At 42.8% G+C, this 16,388-nt stretch overlaps 1 protein-coding gene across 2 annotated transcripts in view; it reads left to right on the top strand.

The window, feature by feature from the left end:
* ADAM12 (ADAM metallopeptidase domain 12) overlaps positions 1 to 16,388 on the top strand; it is a 190,301-nt gene that overhangs the window by 46,270 nt on the left and 127,643 nt on the right. For both annotated transcript variants that reach the window (XM_074591861.1, XM_074591862.1), the window contains exon 3: positions 2,799 to 2,872. In XM_074591861.1, coding sequence (XP_074447962.1) covers positions 2,799 to 2,872 — 74 coding nt within the window. The remainder of the gene's footprint in view (positions 1 to 2,798; positions 2,873 to 16,388) is intronic.

Below are 16,388 nucleotides of genomic sequence, written 5' to 3'. Positions count from 1 at the left end.
TAATATCTGTATTTATAGTAATTCCCATTTCATCTTGCAACTCAGTTTCAAAAATATTGATTGTAAGGGAAGAGCATTATGGTGCTTCATGAGATTCAAAATGAGCTTTTAAGGTCTTGTAGAAAACTGTGCAAATACTTTAGGGGAGACTCCAGCAATGCTGCAAAAAAGGTAAAGTAAAAGATCCGAGTTCATTTCACAAGTGTATACATTTTAAAAAGGGGATGAAAAAACCCCACAAAACTAAAATGCCCTTTCTGAATGATTCCCCCCCCCCCCCCCCATTAGAAATGTATCATTTCAAGTGCCTGTGTGTTTCCAATCTCCATACCACTTGAGCAGTGTTTAATTTTTACTGTATTTATGCTTATGGCTGCCAGTCAGAATAAGAAAAAGTGTAGTTTCATCTCTTCCCAGATGGCAAACAGGGAAATGAGCCATTTGTTCGAAAGAAAAGTCTGTGGTAAAGCAAGAACCTGAACCTGGGTCTCATGCAAAGCACTCCAGCTTCCGAACGGGGGACGTTACTGTGCTCGATAATAAGAAGTTTCAGCTCTAGGAATTGTCTGAGAGATGTTTTCGTCTCGTAGCAGTCGCTTTGATTCCGCAGCTGCTTTTTTAACTTTACAACTTACTAACATCAATTGACTGTCAAATAACTACCACTGTGAACTCATGAATAAACATAGTTATCATTTACATATTAACGGAGGGCCTTTCGCTGAAAAGAATCCATTTGTGCTACTGCAATATCTTAATTATTTACTGTGTTATATTGTAATTAATTGTATTTCACTCTCGCAAAACTCTATAGCATGTATATCTTACGGGGTTTGGAACCGATGCGCTAATATTAAAGTGGTAATCAATGCTGCTTCTAAATATTCATGCCAATAAATGGTTCCCATGTGTTTGCTGGGTGCCACGGATAGTCTGAAGCATTTATTTAGCATTCTAGTGGGACCCAGTTTCTGCGAAGTTCCCGTAGATGCAGAATTTCAATATTGTTGCTGTTTTGCATGGGGAGAGGGAAAACAAGTTTGAATTTGCACGAGCAGTGGGGCAGGACGCTTAGAAGAAAGCAATGGTATCTCCGTCAGTCTGGGCTTAATAACGTCTGAGAGCTCTGGGGAGCTGTCAGCTATTTTTTATTATAATAAAATTACAGTTTTGTTTAGTCTACGCCAGCCTCCTCATAATTTCACTTTTTAATAAACATCTACAATTTTCCAAATCACTTAAAAATCCTTACGTTTCAGGGGCGGGGTGCTCTGACTGCCACGCAGCCGGGGCTCCGTCGAGGCACCGCTGTAACAATCACAAATTCAGACCTATTTCCCAATAAATCAATTAAATACTACAACCCTAAAATTATCCTGCTTCAGTACTGCAACTGGCTGGCATAAACCTTCAGAAAAGCAGACTGAACATGCAGAGGAAGAACTGATTTGTTGAGCTACTGTCGGGATTTCAAACCAAGGGAATACTGTCTCGCAAGCCAGTAAGTTTGTTTAATGAAATGTAAGTTAAGTGTAAACAGTCTTAAAATACATGGGAGTTCAGTCTTTTGGATTAAGAGTAAGCAGCATATTGTAAACTGCGTTTTCCCATTTGAAGTGCAGTTTCAAGAGCCGATATAGGTGCTCTGCCCCTTTCTGCAAACGAGCGTTGGAGCCTCCGCTCCCCCCTGGCTCCGAGGGCGGATGGGCCACCAGGTCCTTCTGATGCTCTTTCATGGCTTCCAAAAAAACCTGGTGGATTTACCTTCGGATGCTTGAGATGGGAAAGAACTTGTTTTATAATCAGGAGAACGGCAAGACGAGGATTGCACGCAGTCGCGATGGTGCTGAAAATGCAATCCAGATGTCTCCATGCGGGAGTGCAGTTGGGATTTCCGTGTGCTCTGCCGTTGATGTCTTGTTTAGAAAATTCTCTTAAACACTTGTATACGTACAAATACTTTGTCTGTGGTTCTCACAGAGATGCTTGATGATAATACTGTTGACCGTATTTCTAATTGCTCCGACGCCAATTCTTTTCGTTTAAGCAAAAACTTAATTATTCCTCATGAAAAGTTTAAAATACATATTAAAATATTGAGCTGTTTATAGGGAAGAAAAATACTTCAGCATGACTGTACTTTATGTTTAGTTTCCGTGATGGTCTTAGATCACGTGTGCTGTTCTACATGTGAATATTTAGCATACTCTGCCTTAAGGGAAGTAGCATCTCTGTTAGAGCCAGTCAGTGATCACAGCACTTACAGGTCTGCTCTTAAGGCAGGAGGTACCAGCTTTGAACATGTTTATCTTCAACTAAAAATGGTCACACGAAGCCCAAACCTACTTACCTGTACCTCACTTTAAAAAAAAAAAAAAAAGTATAGCAAGATTGAGCATTAATGAGAGATTATATTAGTGTTTAATGTAGTTATGCTATTTTATGGGGAAGAAAAAGAGAAAATTCAAAACTTTGTCAGATGTCTCCTGGAACTGATGTCTACTGCATCGCTACGCTTATCTTCCCAGGCAAGATCCACTTTGATCTACGAGGTTGCCGGTGATGCGACTGCTTAAGGGCGCACCATGGTGTCTAGAGGACCTGTGCTGCCTCGCCGCGGTTGTTCGCACTGAGCTGTGGCCAAAGAGCTGGGACACCACGAACACTTCTTTTGGTAGCTCCTCCCAAGTAGGGCCTGGTGCTACGATGCCATGTGTGTGTCCAGCTCCCTGGAAGAGGGGGGTGCAGGATGATGGGCTCTGAGTTTGGATTCAGCCAACTCTGTTTTCCTTTTTCAGAGTCACCCAGCGCTGCTGCAGTTTGTAATACAAGCTGAAAGTAAACATCTAGTCATCAATCTGGAGAGGAATGAGTAAGTACCCTTATTGCATGTTCACTTTATATCGGAGGTTTTCAGAGAAGGGTTATAATTTTAAAATTGATGGTTTAAAAGTAACCTGTGGCCAAGTTTGCTACTGGTCCCTTACAGAACAGGGCCCTAACGAGAGTTTTGTTCCAGTTTGGAGTCTGTGTATTTGCACACTGATTATACAGCGAGAATCTCTATGGTCGTCTGCATTTATGTGGGACTGAAGATGGACATGTTGCCTCTCAATGTGTTCTTTTTATTTGATCATTATTTTTATTTGATTTGGGTTTGTCCTTTCCTGTGGCAAGCCCTGTTATTTACAGTAATGTGGAAAATCCTACAGTCTTCGGAACATTTTTGGAGGACACATCCCTCCTAATGCTGCCTGCATCCATGATTGCCTCCGTGCAGTGGCTGTCGGCATCTGCTCAGGGAAGATGAGTCAAGCATTTGGGCTTAACTCCTGCTGGACTTTTAAAGGGGAGTTTGCTGGCAAGGGATGTTTGTGCTGTTCACGAGGCCTGTGACCAAACCTGAGCTTGAGCCCTTGTTTGTGGGCTGTAAATATTGCATCTTCTTCCACGTGCTCTTGAGAACTCCTGCTCATGTCCATAAGCTTTCAGAGAGGGCTACCAGGGGCTGCTGTAGAGACGGTCCCATCAGCAGAAACCCAAGAGAGTTTTTACAAAGGGGTACAGAACCATACAGAAGTGAAGTCCTTCTCTGGAAGTACATGACAAATGCAACTAAAGTCATCAAAGTCTTAAGTCTACCTTCTCAACTGTTCAATTGCTTTTCCTCTAAGAGCGTCTCAAGAATATATTGTAGGAATCCAGATCAGGACAGCTACGTGCTGCTTGTCAAAGGAAAACCAAAGATCACGCTCAACCTAGGGAAAACTTTTTATAAATGTTAGCAAGCATCTATGTGTTCTGTAGGTTTCCCTGCTGTGAAATAAAAGCAGCAGAAATATTTTTTTTTACTGTAATAGAGAGGCCGTGGACTTAAGCGGTGCCGCTTTGTGTTAAGATGAAGGAATGTGCGTGTGAAAGCAAATGTCCAAGGGAGGCCGGGTACATGCTGCCTCGGGCTGGTGATGGACAACTTCAATGGAAAAACGACGGGGCACCTCTTTATTCCTCTGCAGTAAAACAACACAAAACGCTTTGTTTTCCCCGTCATTTGGATGAACCCTAACATTACCCAGCTGTGATAAAATCCAGCTCACTTTATTATTCAACATCGGGCCCAAATCTTTCTTTACATTATTTTTAATGCTTCTTAGTTGTTCATTTCCTATCCTAGAAGGGTATGTTGATCCCCCATACATAGGTTGCTCTGCTTCAGTAACTAGAGGAGGATTTAATTCCTTTAGTAAATAGGCATTTAACTTTATATTCTCTTAATCTTTGTCAAAGGGTGTGCCTTCCTCCAGGAATGGGAAGTATGCAGCAATTGAGGAAACTATTTACATTCCATGTCAGCGATTAAAAGAACATAAAACTGCTAATACAGGCCTCACTGAACGTACCAAACTCTCTTGTACCTGTAATAAAGTCAGATTTAGAGAATTGTAAGATGCAATATCCACCTCTTTTAGAAGCAGGACATGAAAGTACTGTAAATTAACTCTGTGAACATCTGTCTTGACTAATCAGATTGGGAGATGTTGAGATCTGCTACTTAAGAAATGTAGTATTTCTCAATGATTATTTTTTAGCTGACCTATCTCTATGGTGGGGTGTCCACCAGAAGATCTGCATTCTAGAAGAGTTGTGTATGGTGTGAACAACATGAGGTTCCTCATCTTAGCAGGAGCTTCTAGGTAGCATTGTGAAATGGTACAGTTAGCCTTGCCTGTGGTTGGCATTTGTAGGATACGAGGCAGTTCATAGATCCCAAACCACGCAAAAAGTTGGTCATGGTTTTGCAAAATCATTTCTCCCTTTTCGTCGAGTGTTACTGACTTTGATTTTCAGAAGAAATAATGGTCTGGGTGGCGCAAGCCTGTGCAGAAGTTGCTCCGGTGGGTGTGTGCGTAGGTCTGTTTGTTACCTGTTTCTGTAAATAGCACGGTCTGCACGACTGGGCAGTCTCGAGGCCTCTGGGCTTGTCTGTGGAAAGCGGTGGTTGCATTTCTTCTGCCTGCAATGACAGTGTTGGGCATGTTGTCACTGGCATGGAAAGGCAAGTGGCAGCAGAGGAGGTGAGACAGTTGGGGCATGAAGCAAGGGTGTCCTACAGCTTCATGGAGTGAAAAATTACGCCCAGGAGAGAAACGAGAGAATGCATTTCTGCAGAGCAGAGAATGGGGAATAACAGCTGGTGGCAGTGGGACAGACTGGACCCAAGGTAGATTACGGACTCCAGAGGTGTGAGAAGGTCATCACATAGAATCACAGAATGGCAGGGGTTGGAAGGGACCTCTGGAGATCATCTAGTCCAAACCCCTGCCAGAGCAGGGTCACCCAGAGCAGGTGGCACAGGAACGTGTCCAGGCGGGTTTGGAATGTCTCCAGAGACGGAGACTCCACCATCTCTCTGGGCAGCCTGTGCCAGGGCTCTGCCACCCTCACAGGAAAGAAGTTCCTCCTCATGTTCAGATGGAACTTCATAGCTGGAGAAGGGAGCAACGTTTCCATGCTGTGGGTCCTGCCCTTGAGTCTCCAAGGCTGCAGAGAGGACCAGCAGATGCGCATACAGACCCCGTCTTCTCCAGCCTGCTCTGTCTTCCTGATGCTGGCATGAAACACGCGGCTCAAATATCTTGAAAGCATTGATGCTGAGCATTGGAGTAGCCATTAAATGAGCATGCTTTAGGGAGAAGTAGAGCGTTAAACACAAACATCTTTTCTTGAGTAATAAGTGGCAACACACGTGAAGCTCTGATATGTGTGCTGTTACTTTTCTGTAGTTTCATGTAAAGCATGTTGTTCCTTGGAGAATGGTGGGGGTGGAGGTGGATGGGACCCCTAAATTACATAATTTCTGCATTGGGTCATGCAAAAAAAAACTGGATGTGATTTTCCATGGTTAGTAGAAACAGCTGCTTTGAGTAGTCTTGACATTAAACTCCATTTATTGAAAACCTTAGAGATTTTCCAAACCTTGAGTTACATTTCAAAACATGATTCAGATGCATTAGGCAACCCCAAGTGGGGCCTGATGTGTTAAACCATCTGTTATCTATGGAAATACTTAATGTCAGTTTGGTGTTTTCTGATATTTAGACTCAGCAAGATGTGTTCATATGTACTGGGCAAGATACCGTGAGTTAGTTCTGGAAGAGTTACTGGTACCTGACTTCACAGCGTAGGGCTTAAAATCTTCTCTATGGTTTCCAGCTGTTGAGTTCACTTTTGTACATATTCATTAAATGCTTTAGTGATGAATTTCCAGGCACTGCACATTTGTAATTGCAAAAACAAAATTATTTGCCGTGAATTCAATTTGTCAATCGTAGCGAACCTGCGAGTGAGCTTATGTTGCGAGTACATTTCTTACGATGATTGAGTTGCAAAATACGATTGCGCTCTTGAGAACCTTAAGCTCTGTAGTACCTTAAATGTTTTAGAAAAACTTGTCATATGGAGAGATTTCCAGAATCAGCAAATCATCGATCAGCTACAAAACAAACGACCCTTCAGAGGGACTGGCTGTACTGGTGTGCCTTACATCAGTAAGACTGATGCACTTCTGGTGTGCAAGGGACAGTAATGTATGCACAGAAATTCCTTTCAAGCTGATGGCAGCATGTGGGTCTTAGAGGAAAGTAGGCTTACGATTGTGTAAATGAAACAAAACCCCTGTAAGATTAAATCTGAGTTGGAGGGTGGAACGGTATGTGACTACTGGCTGTTTTTCTGCAACTGGAAACATTTTACACCCTGTCAGAAATCGGGCTGTATACAGCAAAGTACTTAAGTGTTCTTTTAACTTTAAACATATGAGTAATCCAGGTAAAGTCAGTGGAATTACTTATTTCCAAAATTAATTTCATGCTCAAATGATTTGCTGACAAAGGTCATAATTATGAATGTCAAAGAAATATAATTTTGAACAGATGTTAGAGTTTTTCAACTCCTGTATATACCTGAGTCTATGGCAGATGAAGATAGAAAGCTGAGATAAGTCAAGAGCATGTGAGGGCAAGTAAGGAGGTAGGGTGGCTTTGCCCTGAGGACATCGGCCTCGGCGGCATCTCTGGTGTGTCCTGGATGGTTTTCTTCTGGTGGGACCTCGTTGACCAGCTTTGCAGAGGAGCAGCGAGGGTGCAATCAGTGCAGTCATGGCTGAGGGGCCATTGGCAGTGTCCAGGGAAACGTGGAAATGGCAGAGATTCTAGTGGCAGAGATTGTAGGTTGTCTGGTGGGACTCGATGATCTTAAGGGTCCTTTCCAACCATGAAGATTCTGTGATTCTGTGAAATGGAAAGAAAAAGCTCAAGTATTTTAGGGAAGCAGAGATGACTGTTCATTTCCCCATAACTTCATACCCTTTATCGTCAGGTTTATAACACAGCCTTTAACAAAGCAATATAAAAAAGGGAATATATGCGTTTAAGTTGCTGCCTTTTATTGCCTCAGTAAAAATTCTTTATATTTTATCAGGAGGCAAAATCCACCCCAGGCCATGGTATAAGTCCCAATCTTATCCTTTAAATCCCCTAGGATCCCAGAGATCTCCAGAAGTTCAGAGCATCTGTGACTGTCCCCCTTGCACGTATACCACTTCTACATGGAGACACAGTGCCAGGGATGCATTGGGATGTAATGGTCCGGTACTGGAGGTCACTTTGCAAGCTTAGCTCCAGGACAGAGGAGGTTCCAGCAGTATTCCCTCAGTCTGAAAAGCAGGCAACAGGCGACTTCATGCATAGTGCTAAGGTGACCTGTTCCAATGAGGCTTCAGTGTTCGGGAATTTTTGTATTCTTTTTTGGTTAAAAAAAAAAGTAGTTCTCTCTTCGCCTTCGCTTCGCCTTCGCTTCGCCTTCTCTTCGCCTTCCCTTCTCTCTGACCTTTCTGAATAGGAGCGCTGATTGGTGTGCAAGTGACATTCTAGCTGGATTAATTTAGCAGGGAAACAACCCATTTCCAGTGCCAAAGAAAATAGCTGACAAAATTTGTTAATGAATTGACATGCTTACGTACAATCAATGGCTTGAAATACAGATAGAGGAAACAAATCTAAACAAACAAATACCAAATAGAGAAACGGGACCTTGCGGAATACACTTGCCATTATAATTCTGTGCTGTAACTTAGCCGAAAAACTGTGACCCATGACTCTCCTACCTGCAAATGCGGGAGCTGGCAGCTGTACTGCAGCGTTTCAGCGTGAGCTGACAGTTGGGGTTTCACTTCAATTGAAGTAAAAGTTTCATTTTAATGGGAGTAACAATTTTTCCCTCCTCTAAGGGCAACAGCCAAATGGTCTACACCATGCCGAAATGCAAAGATTCAGCTCCCACAGCTACAGTAATGATGGCGTCGACGCGTGTCTCTAAGGGTACAGGTATTTGCTATAGCTTTGTGGTATACGGATGGCAGACGTAGTGTGGGCATTGAGATACCAAGATTTTTTCTGTAATTGAGGGAGTACTAGTGTAGGGTGGTATTGGCAGTGGTGATCGAGGCTGTGTGACTGGGGCTACCTTTGGCTGTGTCGTTGTGGAGCTGCGTGTTGGAGTGAAAGGGTTCAGCTCCATCAGGAGAGAAACTGCTGCTTTCTTGATCTGTTTTTTTCTCTCCTTACATAAATACACCAACAGAAAGGAACAATGAGAGAAGATATTTATACGCTGATATAATATGCTGGAAGTGGAGAGGATAAAAAGACTGGAATTTGTATTCTGGATCCTTGTGGCCAAATGTCATAATCTCTTAACACGGTCAGGCTTCTTCTCTTCCCGTGCCCCATAAAACAGTGGGGCAGTGGGGCTGCGCCAAGTCCCCTGGGGAGAAGAGAGGACTGTGTCCTGGTCACAGCCCAGGCCCCGGGGCAGTACGTGGGGTCGGCAGAGCCAGCGCTGCTCTGTCCCTGCCCCGCAGCTTGGCACGTGGGAGGGACTGGGGCAACGAACCCCTTTCTCAGATGGGAAAACTGAGATGTGGGGAAGGTTAACATTTCTGTCTGTACCGCGGAACGACAAACCTTGTTCACGTAGCATGCAAAAAAATTACAGTCTGGTGGGTAGGCCAGGTACCGTTTTCTCTGCGCAAACGTTTTCCTGAGAATGGTGGTTTCCACTGCTGCATCGGTTGACAGCTTTGAACCAAGTTAGCACAAGGTTTTGCTTGTTCAGTGTCTGTCAGTCGGAGCGACCCTAGAGCTCTACCTTCCAATTAAATTTGTAACAATAATGGAGAGGGGAATGTCCTTGCTGGTGCAATAAATTTAATAAAGGAGTGTCTGCTTTAGATTTTGCTCCCGAGATATATTGCAGCAGTAGAATATTATATTTTCAGAACTGTGTTTTAATCTCCCTTTGTACTGCAGAATACGAGGTTTTCGGTGTTTCATTTTGACGTCGCTCAGCAGAGAGGTCGGGGAGGAGAGCTGGCTATAAGAACACAATAGGAATGTGCACTCCCTCCCTCCCGCGGGCGGGCTGGAGTCAGCTTGATCGCGATGATAACGAACACACAGGCAAAATGTAATCATCTGGGACTGTAAAATAAATAATTAGGGGAGAGACAAGAGATAAAAACAGCTTTCTGGGAACCTTGCAATCTCCCGCTGATAGTCAGATGCCAGCCCGCGTGGCGCAGAAGCGTTTTGCGCCCGAGGAGCGATGGCCAACGCCGAGACGTTTCGCAGGTTGGCAGGCGAAGTACGGGTGCGTCCAGCTGGACCCAGGCGCTGCTCGCAAACCTCCGGGGTGTTCCTCACGTGTTCCTGCTATCTGCTGCTTGGGCAGGTTTCAGATTGCTTTTGTTTCTAACAAGAGTGAGCAGCGTTTCGATGGCAGCAAAGGGAAAGCTTTGCATCGTCATGTGCCCCAACGTTACCCGGGGTGTTTGGTCTCCTTTTCCCAACACATGTAAAGATACCGGGCCAAAACCGAGAGGATTCTCCTGCTTTTCAGAAACATTTGTAGATATTGCTTTCTGCTTCAGAAACACAGGGAGGACTGTAAATGAGTTTTCAAGTCAAAATTGAGGCTGAACCTGCTTTTGATGAATTTTCTATTAGATGTTTTCACTTTGATGCTCAGTCCCAGGGGTCCAGTGCCTTTGAATAAGAGCAGATATGTGACAGTATGTCCAGCGTCTCTCTTTTTGCATCTAGTGGCATTTTGCTGGCACACGCTCGGTTCCTAGGATCTCAACTTCTCCTGGAGGCTCTGCAGAGAGAACAGTGTTGCCTTCATAAAATTCTATAGGGAAAGATGCCAACTATTTAATTTGCTTATGGTGTTCACTGTTTCATGTATTTATTTTTAGGGGGTTAGTGAATAGAGAGTACACTGAAGTACAGTTCCTCAGATGAATTCTCCATTATTTTATGTTGCATGTGGAAGTGTTCAGCAGGAACAATTCAGTTCTGCTCGTAATCCCCGTCCAGGAGCCTGGTCCGCGTCCCCACCAGGCACAGGGCTGGGCACAGCACGTTGGGTTGGTGCTGGTCTCTTCTCACAGGTAATTAGCGACAGAACAAGATGGAATGGCTTCAAGCTGCAGCAGGGTAGGTTTAGGCTGGGCATTAGGAAAAAATTCTTCACAGAAAGAGTGGTCAGACACTGGAGTAGGCTGCCCAGGGAGGTGGTGGAGTCACCATCCCTGGATGTGTTTAAGAGTCATTTTAGATGTGGTGTTAAGGGATATGGTGTAAGGGAGAACTTTGTAGAGTGGAGCTGATGGTTGGACTCGGTGATCCCAAGGGTCTTTTCCAACCTAAATGATTCTATGATGAATATTGAGTAATGGAGTTAAGTTCTGTAATGCAGATTTGTGTCTATAGATGTCCAAAGTTATGTAAAACGTAAATTAATCTTCAGCATCTGAGCGAACATCCACTCAAGCCTTCCGCTCTGACCCACCAAAGCACAAACTGCACACGTGCAACGAAGACGTACACCTTACTGTTTCCCTAAAACACATATTTTAATGTGGTGGACTACCTATACATCAGATTGCCGCTGCTGTTGGCACGTGTTTGTATCGTGGCCCATTCAGGTAACTGTCCCTTCCCTGAGTTTGCACTCCTAGGATTTTAGCTGGGTGGTGGATGTATCAGAAAGGAGATAACAACAGGAGGAGGATGTCCCACGTCCAGGCAATACATGTCCATGTCAGTACAGACTGGAAAAAAATGCAAGTATTTGAAGTTCTTTTTAACTTTCTCTTTTGTGATATTTAAAACTCATATCCGCAAGCTTTTGTGTTCTGTCATAAGTTAGAAAAAATCCCACACCAAAACAAAACCCTAATAATATTGTCGCAGTCATGGTAAAATCCTAAGGTTTGGCAGCTTTGCCATGGAGTTTGATCAAGGAGTTTAGGTACATGAAGGTCCAAGAAGACTTACTCTCCCACGCACTTCACCCCAGGTGATTTGTATTTTTAGGTCCTGGGACATGGTTTTACATCCCTGTAGCCTTAAAGCAATAAATGTTTATGAAGTTCTGAATGTAGGAATATTTTTAAGGGTCCAAAGAGAAATTAGTCATCGTGTTCTTGTGAAGAGTTCATACCTTAGGTTCCTTTAAAAATCTCAGTCAGGAATTTAGTGCAGGAACTTCCACATTAATTTTGGTCTAATCTGTCTCTCTTTTTTCTTTTTTTCCTCTTTCTTTTTTTTCTTCTTTTTTTCCTCTTTATTGCCTTTTTTCAAATCCCCTTTTCCAGGTGTATATAAATTTCCATAGACAAAATAGGGCAGCCATCAGCTTTTCAAGCTTTTCCCTCCTGCCAGGGGTGCAGGTAAGGAGGCCAGCGTGCCCAGACCCCTCTCCAAAAATATTTGGGTCGTCCTGTCTCACAAAATACAGGGAAAGAGGAGGGCCAGGGGGAGGAAAAAATTAATGCCCCACGTCGGCAGGAGAAGAATATGATCCCTGGATGTTTCTTTGGGCAAGACCTGATTCAACATCCCTGATGTAACGGTTTCTTTTACATTTTTTGAGAGAGGCGTTGTGTGACTCAGGCAAGAGGCATGTCTGCAGAGCTGCTCGCTGAAACAGCTGTTTCTCTGCATCTACTTAGGGAAGGTTTTCCTCTTTAAGTTAAAAAAAAAAAAAAAAAAAAAGAGGAAAAGAAATGAAAAAAGAGAGGAGAAGAAGAAAACAAAAAGAAATGAAGAAAGAAAGAGAGAAAAAGCCAGAGGCAAGGTACTTAAGGACAAGAGTCTTCTGTATAGGGCTGGATTCGGAGGAGAAGCAGATACTTTCCTGGACGCTAAATGTGAGACGCTTTCCAGAAAATGTCAGTTCCTTTCCAAGTGACAGAGCAGTTTCTCAGGGCTGCAGAGGATGGCAGAAAGCACTGCCGAAGAAATAAATGCCCGCCTGCGAAGTGCGGTGGGGCGAGAGGTGCTCGGCCGCCTCCAGCTCTGCGAGCCCCGGCCAGGGCAGCTCGAGCCCCGAAATAGGGCTCAGGGTATTTATTTATTTCATTTCCTTCAAGCGGAGCCTTGAGGATTAATTTGTTCACATTTTGAAGATGAAAAGCAGCATACGAGCACTAAGTATTGCAATATCGGCCAAGAGGGATGATTCAAAAAGCAGAGTCTATACGAAGAGTCTGAGTGTGGAGGAAATACATATATGGAAACATAAGCTTGGCAGTAGGGCGCTTTTTTTTCCCCTTCTTTGATGTCTGGCCTCAGTAATCCAGACAGATTCCTTCAAGAAATTGGTCCAATTTATTTCTGTGCTTTTATCTTACTACCTGCTACTTGTTCATTTGAAGTAGCTATGGAAAAAAAAAAAAAAGAAATTAAAAAAAAAAAATGGAGTACCTGGCTGTGTGTAGCAGTATGCTTTTTGTATGAATAAGGTAATTGGAGTACACTGTAATACTCCCCCTAAATGGGACTGTTCTTGGCAATTTGTGCTTCCTGAGTCCTCTCGGGACGAGAGCAGAGCTTGCCTGTTCCTTCATCTGACCCACATATTTGCACTTTCTCAGTGTTGCTCAGGCCAGTGAGAGCAGGCTCTCCTCTGCCTATCTGATGCTCTTTTTTCCCCTAAGGGAAAAAAAGAGTTATGTTCAGTCACGGCTCTAGTTATGATCCAGTTTCAACGCAGTCTCCATCACATTACGTATTTTATTGCACTAGCGTTCTGGTATCTGTGTTTTGCTAGTGCTTATGTGTAAAATGATCACATCTTATTGCAGTTTTTCTGTCAAAAAAGAGAGAATAAGAGGAAGTACGTATCTCCTGTGCTGTGATCAAAATATGTAAACTTTTGGCTTCAGAAAAGTTGCATGTGACATTTAGATATAAAGTAAAGCAAGCCTCCTAGTCCAACTCACTCAGAAATACATGTATGCAGCCCACTCTGACTTCAGGGGAATGGTTCTTGATTTACATGAGAAAAGAATTTGATAGATATGAATGTTATTTTTATCCTGGATATTAGAAAAAGGAAAAAAAAAACTAAATAGGAACTAGGAGATAGAAGTAGATAATATTTTTACAACTTAGCCTTTGCTACGTCTCTGACAGCCATGGAAATAATAGTTTTCTTTACATTACATACAGTCCCTCAAATATAGCCTAGAATTTTTGCCTGCTTCCCTCTGTCACTCGTGTTGATGTGGTTCACAGACAGGTTCTGCCTTTTCTTCTCAGCACAGGTCCTTGCTTGCCCTTGGTGCTCTCCATCTCTTCCCCTTCCAAGTGATAGGCAAAGGACAAAGTCCACATTCTCCCCGCCGCCCCCCAAAATCATTTTTTCCTGTTATAATTTAATACTAAGGCAGTAAATGCCTTATCAGTTTTGAAACAGCAGTCTGGATAATTCCAAGCAGATGTCTCTCTCTCTTTAATCACAGCATCAGTTATTTCTTGGTCAGTCTTGATTAGCTGATTCTTACATAATGAGAAAGTATAGTTAATGGCCACTTATATGTGGGTTGAACATGCTGAAAAGAACAGCTTAGCCCCTTGAGAACAAGAGGCTGATGAGCCAGTAAAATCAAGCTAAATGGAATGAGTCTTCATTATGAGTCATTAGAAAAGATGACGCTTTGGCTAACAGACGAAATATCTTTGATGAAGACCAGTTGTAAAAGCACAACTTAATGCTTAATAAATGTATTGGGGTGACTCATAAATTCAACGTACACATTTGTTTCTTCGCAGTACGTGTCAAGTCCGGTGCAACACCATTTCCTGTATTAGATGCGTCCCCTGGCTGGATACGGGCTTTAAAAAGACACTCTTACAGTCACTGGGTGAAAGATGACGGTACGATAACTTGGCAGAGGACTCAAAATGAAAATAAGAGTGTTCAGACCCACTGCATTTGGCTGGAAAACGGGCAAATCTCCCTTTACGGACTGGCTAGTGCCTGTTAGGTGTATCACTCTTGATTAGATTTGAAACTAAGCTAGCTGGAGATGGGGTTGATGGAAGCTACAGTAGTTTAACTTGTTCCACAGACCCATCGGATCACTTATGCAGTATTAGTTGGACAAATAAAAAACTAATTTATGAAGCGGCAGGGATTTTGAATGCTACACAAGAAATGAAAAATAGAATATAACTCTTACCCCTACGTAAACAGCAAAAAAAAAACCAAAACAAATGCAAAGTAGATAATGTCACTTTATTAGCTGGGCAATAGTGTTGAGGTAGCATAAAAACCAGCAATGATTGTAACATAAATGCTTCTAAAACAAAAATATTTGGGGAGGAGGGGAGGGAATGTGATCGGAAGATCCTTTTGGGTTTGTTGAAGAAGTGGGAAGCTATCACTGTCTTCTGAAAATAAAAGAATCAAAAGTAAGTAGCTACTATTTTCACTTTTACTTGCATTTGGGTTGAAGAGTAGTACAATCTTTGTTCGTAGAGGAGTTGTACCATCTTTAAAAGTCTTCATCACTTTATTTTGTGGATATAAATTGTGCCAAGTTAATGTCTTTCCAGATTGTTATGGGAACAATACTTAAGTAGTGCATGCATTTGACTTCCTTCAAACTCAGAGGTGTAGTCATTTGGTATAATGGCCTTTTTTAAAATGACCAAACCCATTTTGTGTTAAGGTATTTTTATTTAGTGTTACCTGTTTGATCTTTTTAAATAAGTGCTGTTATTTTCAGAAAAAAATGTGGATTTTTCTACAAATTTAGAGGAGTATCCATCAAAATTGCAAGCAGCAGATCCTTGAGAGGCATCACAGATGCCTGAATGTAAAGATGGGTTTATCTTGACAACGTTTGCCCAAGCTGCTCTGCAAGAAACAAACATTTTCCCTTAGTTTAGCAATTCCTGGAAGAAAAATATTCGCCATTGTCTAGGCAGCATCAGAGAGACTGCTTTATTTCTTGTTTTCCAGGGGGTGAATTAATTTGTTTCATTTCCACGTGTCCTAATAATTTAACTCCCGTCAATGGTGCAGTCCCAAAGACTTTCTGTCCTTCTTGCTACAGCAAGACTGACATTGTTGTAGACCCAAAATCTCGTAGTAACAGGAAGAGATGTACTTGAATCTTCAATTTTCTCCCCGTGCTTGTGCTGCCAGCACAGGGCCTTCTCCTTCCCCCCAGGCTGGAGGTGCCCCAGGGGCAGCATCGCTGCCCCCACCAGTGAGCCCCAAGGTGTTGGGGTCCAGCAGTGAGTCACTGGGAGCAAAAGAGCCAGCAGCAAATATATATTTTTAATAAGTAATGAATTCACTTAGTAGGAAAGGGCAGGGTAGAGAATGAATTGTTTAACAGATTAATGTGAATGTCTTTTATATTTTATAAACCTCTTAAGTCCCTGGTGTGCTGAGCCAGGTTTTGTTTATGCACATGGAAACACAAAATCTTTTCCAGTCCCTGTGCAAATAACACAGAATTGGACTTCATTACATTGGCTAATTTAACAAGTCCTAGGAGGCTTTTTGTTACTCGGTAATAGAGGAGGAGGCACAAACCCCAGAACTGCTGCACCAGCACAATCTCTTTGAATGAAATAATCTTCCTTGCTTTCTAAGCTCTCCATCAAGGGTTTTGCCTGCGAGGCCTGAGTTCACAAGGAACAAAGATTTGGGGCGAGACCCAGGTTTCCTCCGGGGCTACCTGAACTGCTGAGCCCTGGTGGCAGGCTCCAGCCCAGGTTCCTGCTGCGGCATTCTCTAATATTAGTTTCCCAACAAATAGTTGGAAGCATCCAATTTTGGTGAAGCTATGAGCTTTAATGAAGGATTTGAAGACCTTTTCTTTATGATGAAAAGCACTAAAATTCTGAAACTGGGAATTTATTTATCTCTCATCACTGGTGGATAATCATGTGGCGCTGAGAAGCGAGGCATTTTAAACTGCTGATATTATTGCAGCTATGCCCGTTAAATAGAACTAATGCAAG

This window comes from Larus michahellis, chromosome 6 (assembly GCF_964199755.1).
Source record: "Larus michahellis chromosome 6, bLarMic1.1, whole genome shotgun sequence".
Classification (NCBI taxonomy): Eukaryota; Metazoa; Chordata; class Aves; order Charadriiformes; family Laridae; genus Larus; species Larus michahellis.
Note: the sequence above shows the minus strand (reverse complement) of the source record. Positions and strands in the feature narration are given on the sequence as shown.